The sequence below is a fragment of the Kogia breviceps genome, chromosome 11 (genome assembly GCF_026419965.1).
Source record: "Kogia breviceps isolate mKogBre1 chromosome 11, mKogBre1 haplotype 1, whole genome shotgun sequence".
In the NCBI taxonomy this organism is placed as follows: domain Eukaryota; kingdom Metazoa; phylum Chordata; class Mammalia; order Artiodactyla; family Physeteridae; genus Kogia; species Kogia breviceps.
Window position 1 is genome coordinate 51,640,902 of NC_081320.1, and position 6,000 is coordinate 51,646,901.

Below are 6,000 nucleotides of genomic sequence, written 5' to 3' on the forward strand. Positions count from 1 at the left end.
TTTTTCTTTTTTTTAAAGGAAGTATTTTAGTCTTTTTATTTATTTATTTTTGGCTGCGTTGGGTCTTTGTTGCTGTGCACGGGCTTTCTCTAGTTGTGACAAGCAGGGGCTGCTCTTTGTTGCGGTGCACGGGCTCCTCATTGCAGTGGCTTCTCTTGTTGCAGAGCACGGGCTCTAGGTGCGCGGGCTCAGTAGTTGTGGCGCACGGACTTAGTGGATCCGCGGCATGTGGGATCTTCCCGGACCAGGGACTGAACCCGAGTCCCCTGCATTGGCAGACGGATTCTTAACCACTGCGCCACCAGGGACCAGGGACGTCCTCCTCTGTGTTCTTTTATTACCCTTTTGTGCATCTCTCTCTTCGCTCCTACATGTTGTGTGGAAATAATCTGTTCAATGCTCTCTTCTCTTTCAGCTAGTTACTTTTTTTTTTTTTCGCGGTACGCGGGCCTCTCACTGTTGTGGCCTCTCCCGTTGCGGAGCACAGGCTCTGGACGCGCAGGCTCAGCGGCCATGGCTCACGGGCCCAGCCGCTCCGCGGCATGTGGGATCTTCCCGGACCGGGGCACGAACCCGAGTCCCCTGCATCTGCAGGCGGACTCTCAACCACTGCGCCACCAGGGAAGCCCTCAGCTAGTTACTTTTAAAGGTGTTGGTCAAATCTTTGTATTCCTAGCACTTAAAGCCTAAGACAATGTATGGCATAAAGGGGATGTTGAAAAACATTTGTTGAACCCAAACTGAACTGTTTCTTCCTGGGATTAGTCCAGGCTGAGAGCACTACTACTAGTGATGAGTCTCAGTATTAACAAGCAGTTTTACCGTGCTGTGAATTCCCACTCTTTCTAAGCACCAGAGAAAATGTGGTAAAATAAGTGGTGTGTGTGAAATTAAACCCATAAAGAAATGTTAAATATTGAAAACATAGGTTAGTTTCATAGCTGATATTTCTTCCACAACCTTTGGCCCACATATGCTGTTCTCTCTCCCCATATACCCTCTACCTCCCGTGAGTGCTTGGGCTTACAAGCACTAACATTGATTAGTATCATTTAAATCTTTTATATTTCATTTGCTTAAAATTAGAATATATTTTTCTTAACACATTGGGTTACGTTTGGGGTTTCTTTATTCTGCTTTACAGTCTTTGGGGCATAGTTCTCATCTCACTTTGCTGTGCCTTTCAGTTCCCCAAGTCTTGTCTGTTGGTGTTCATAGCCTCTGGTTGCATCTTTACTTACTTTTCTAAAAATTATTATTATTCACAGTGGGTGCATTTTAGGAGCAGTTTGAGTGCTTCTTTTTTCTAGCATGTCAGGAAATGCACTGGTGATCGTTTTATCCATTGTAATCAGTCTTTGCCATTTTGGTTTCTCCCATGGAACACTAGACTCCATGGTCCTTCCTTATGCCGGAATCCCTGGGTTAGGAAAATATCTGACGCTGATTTGCTGAAGTCAGGCTTTAGGCTACCTTCAAACTCCAGGATAACCGCTACCACTTAGAAAGCAGCATGGTGGAGTGGAGAAAACTCAGGAAAGGATTAAGAGACTTGGTTTTCCCTCTCACTATATCCTGTGACCTTAAGCGAACTGCTTAACCTCAGCAAAAGTGGAGGGAGTATCTTACTTATCTGTTAAATTTGGGGTGAGACTGGGTGCTCTTCCACACCCTTTCCAGGATGGGATGCCATTGGTACATTGGGTCTGGGCCATTCCTCGGGACTTTCCTTTAGTTTGAGGTCCAGATGACGATTTTTGGCCCTATACTAGTTCATGTCCACTCATAGGAGATAAAATTGGACTAAAGCCAAGGCACTAATGAGAACCCCAGTCATCTTATGTCTCTGTAAATCCTGTGGTCTCAGGAACTGTGACAACTGACTTACTTTAGGTATGAGAGTGTCATCACAACTCCCACGGGTCCCAAAGCCAGGAAGTAACATTCTGGAGAGTTGAACCCAGTTCTAAATTCATGTTTTTCTTGCTGTATCCCTGGCTTCCTCTACAGAATAAAGGTAACAACATTGATGAATTTATCATCTTTGTTGGATTAGAGATATGGCTTGTAAAGAGTAAAATTTACAGTAGACACATAAAGAACTCTCTGACAGCTATCACAGGAACTTATTTTCTTACTGATTTTTTTCAGATATCCTTGAACAGTCATGAAACAGTATAAAGTAAAGAATAATTATAGATCAAAACTCATGTGGCCACTACCCAGGTTAAAAGCATTAGAGCATTGCCAGTACCCCAGCAACCCTGTGTGCCCCTCCCAGATCAAACCCTTCTCACCTAGAGGTAGCCACCCTTCTAACTTTTGAGATAAGCATTTCCTTGTTCTTCTTTACAGTTTTACCACTGATGTACCTATCCCTAAACAACATAGTTTAGTTTTGCCTGTTTTTGGACTTTATGTAAATGAATCATACTACGTATACTCTTCTGTGGTATGCTGCTTGTGAGATCCGTCCATGTTGTGGCATATAGCTAGAGTTCATTTTCATTGCTGTATTTTAGTCTGTTATATGAATATGCCACAATTTATTTATCCATCCTACTGCTGATAGATATTTAGGTTGTTTCCAGTTTGGGGTTGTTACAAACAGTACTATTCTGAACATTTTGGTATGTCTCCTTGGACAGATATGTAGGAGTTTCTCTGGGCATATACCTAGGAGTGGAATTGCTGGTCAGAGGGTATGCATATTTCTCAACCAACTGTGATTATTGAATTTAATTTTCACTTTTAACCCGTACATTTGTAATGGAAACTTAAAGTCTTTTGTTCTTATCTAAAAAGGTTTGTCTTTCCTATAGAAAAATGCAAGAATGGCAGCAGAAAAGCATTATTCTAACACCTTAAAAGCACTAGGAATATCTGATGAGTTTGTTTCAAAAAAAGGCCAAAGTGGAAAAATATTTGAGTACTTCAGCAATCAAGAGATGAAAAGTTTCACTGAAGATAAAGAAAGGTAACATATATAAGATGTCTGGATGGTCTACCTTTGAAAAAATTCTTACTTGCAAGAAAGCTAAAATTCTGTTCTATAATATTTTAAAAGGTCTTTTACCTAATGGAATACATGTGAACTATTGTAAAACATACTGACATTTTAACATGTTTGACACTTCAAAATATTACACGGTGATGAAGTATTTTGTTTTTAAAGTAAAATAATTTAAATTTCTGACATAAATAATGAAAATAATAACATGCTTTCAAATGAAGTTTGAGTCAATCAAGTTTTGAAATAAATTACTTCTCAGAAGAATATCTTTCCCAATTGGTACTTTTATAGACTTCTCTTGATAAATCGGAGCTTATACACTTGAGGAAGACTAACTGCAGGATGGCGTGTATTACAGAGGGTTTGTTTACCTTTAAACCAAATCATTTTTCCTTTGAAAGATTGATAAATTTCTTCCTCTAGCTTTAATGAAGAAGAAAAAATAGAAGAAAGAGAGAATGGGGAAGAAAATTATCTTACTGATACCAACAGCCAAGATTCTTGCAAGGAAACTGGTAAAGCTGAAGAGAGTGGAGAAGAGAATTGTGTTGAAGAATAAAACTGAATCAGTCGGCAGGGTCTCCTCTCTGTTCCCCTGCTGTTGTTGGCAGCATTGGGTGTCAGAAGCCGCACTTGTGGTGTTAAGGACCTCCATGGGAACCCGTCTGATACGTGCAGGTCTCTTGAGCAAAGTCCTCGTGTAGCCTGAAAAGGCCAAATCCAGCTGATGGGTCATTTGGTCAGTGAGAGTCAGGCTTTGCCTATTCAGTTTTTAAAATCACTGCATATGGTCTGTTTGCAACTTTGATCTTACTTCTATTTTTAAAAAGTGTTTGAGAATCACAGCTGTCAAACTGATTAGGTATAAAAATATACATAATTTTATCATTTTGGGTGGAAAAAATTGCTTAGCATTGAGAGCAGAGGGGAGTATCGGCCTTTGGTTTGAAAAAAAGTTCTGGAAAGCATGAATCAATAAATATTTTTAAATTATACTACTTGCTCCTTCTTTTTCTCTGCAGTACATCTCACAAAATGAATCCTCAAACTTATTTTACTAGGTATTTTAAGTTTCTTATCTGAGCCATTTTTTAAAAGTAATAAAACAGGAAAAAAATAGATAACTTGCACATTTACATTCATTTATGCACTGAGAGTTACTGGGTGGGGTTTTTTTTTGAAAAATCCAAGTTTCATATGCCCTTAGGGAGCTGCCATTAAGCTAAATAACGGAGGATGTCAGAATATAGAGGCCAACGAATAAAAGTCAAGAGTTTTCAAATGTAAAAAGAAAAAAGAAAAAGAAGAAAAGTTGTTATTTGGGTAAGTTTAACATCAGATTGAGTGTGGATAAATATACATCTGAAGGCTTCTAAAGGTTTGATGGGACTGGACTGATAAAGAAACCCCAAGCCTGGTCTGCAACCCTTAAAGCAACACCAGACCTGCTGCACCAGTCAGAAGCCAGTTGTGAAAGGTATGCAGAACCCAGGGAGGGCACATGCTTCAAAGTCCATTTTATTATTTATTTATTTAGGCCACGCTGTGCAGCATGTAGGATCTTAGTTCCCCGACCAGGGATTGAACTCATGCCCCCTGCATTGGGAGGGTAGAGTCCTAACCATTGGACTGCCAGGGAAGTCCCAAAGCCCATTTTTAAATGGAGAAAAATTAATCTCTAAGTGGCAATTCCAAGGCCAAAGAGAGAGTTACTGTTAAATTAGCCACATCATCATCTCTTTTACTCTTTTATCCCTACTTTTATTCCAATTTATTTTTGAGGGCTTCCCTGGTGGCGCAGTGGTTGAGAGTCCGCCTGCCGATGCGGGGGATACGGGTTCGTGCCCCTGTCTGGGAGGATCCCACATGCCGCGGAGCGGCTGGGCCCGTGAGCCATGGCCGCTGAGCCTGCGCGTCCGGAGCCTCTGCTCCACAACCGGAGAGGCCACAGCAGTGAAAGGCCCACGTACAGAAAACAAACAAACAAACAAAAATACAATTTATTTTTGATACATAAATTATGAGAAAAGTTTTTATACTGTTTTTTTAACCCTGTGTATTAAGACAGGTGGAAATAATTATAGCATCTGAGTTTTAACCTTAATTGGAATTAAATATCACCCCTGTTTTATATATGATGAAATTGTGTATAATAACTTGTTCAAGGCAAGTCTCCAGAGTAATTCAGATTTGACCCTTTAATACGGGACCCAGTTGTGCTCAACTTTTTACACATTATTGCAGACACACTTGTCTTTCTGTGCATGATGTTAATTTGATTATATGAATCCATCATTTTGCTCTTTGAGCAAATTTTTGTTTTAAAAATGCAAACCAGTCATAAAGATGTAATTGGGTAAGACTTCTTTTTTCCTAAAAACAATAAACCTCCTTTAAAAACGATGAACTAGGGGCTTCCCTGGTGGCGCAGTGGTTGAAAATCTGCCTGCCAATGCAGGGAACACGGGTTCGAGCCCTAGTCTGGGAAGATCCCACATGCCGCGGAGCAACTGGGCATGTGAGCCACAATTACTGAGCCTGCGTGTCTGGAGTCTGTGCTCCGCAACAAGAGAGACCGCGTAGGAAGAGGGCCGCTCACCGTGATGAAGAGTGACCTCCGCTTACCACAACTGGAGAAAGCCCTCGCACAGAAACGAAGACCCAACACAGCCATAAATAAATAAATAAATAAATAAATAAATAAATAAATAAATAAATAAATAAATTTAAGACGGTGGGAAACAGGAGAAAAGCATCAAGTAGGATTTATCGGAAATGAAGCTTGGTAATAAAAGTTTAAAAACATAAAACAAAAAATGATAAACTAATAAAGGTGTATATAATAGCAGTGTTTTCCAACTGGCAATTTATGCCTTAAATTTAAAAATGAGGTGATTTTTCTCAAGAGCAAATGTTCAATCATAAACTCCTTTCCTAAGTTTGTGTTAAACTGTCACTATCATTAGATTGTAAACTCCTTGAGAGTT

At 40.0% G+C, this 6,000-nt stretch overlaps 1 protein-coding gene across 5 annotated transcripts in view; it reads left to right on the forward strand.

The window, feature by feature from the left end:
- The window catches only part of FAM161A (FAM161 centrosomal protein A), a 28,716-nt gene extending 24,708 nt beyond the window's left edge, over positions 1-4,008 (forward strand). For all 5 annotated transcript variants that reach the window (XM_059079261.2, XM_059079258.2, XM_067007545.1 and 2 more), the window contains 2 exons: positions 2,823-2,977; positions 3,437-4,008. In XM_059079261.2, coding sequence (XP_058935244.1) covers positions 2,823-2,977; positions 3,437-3,572 — 291 coding nt within the window. In that variant the 3' untranslated portion in view covers positions 3,573-4,008. The remainder of the gene's footprint in view (positions 1-2,822; positions 2,978-3,436) is intronic.
- The last annotated feature ends 1,992 nt before the right edge of the window (positions 4,009-6,000 follow it).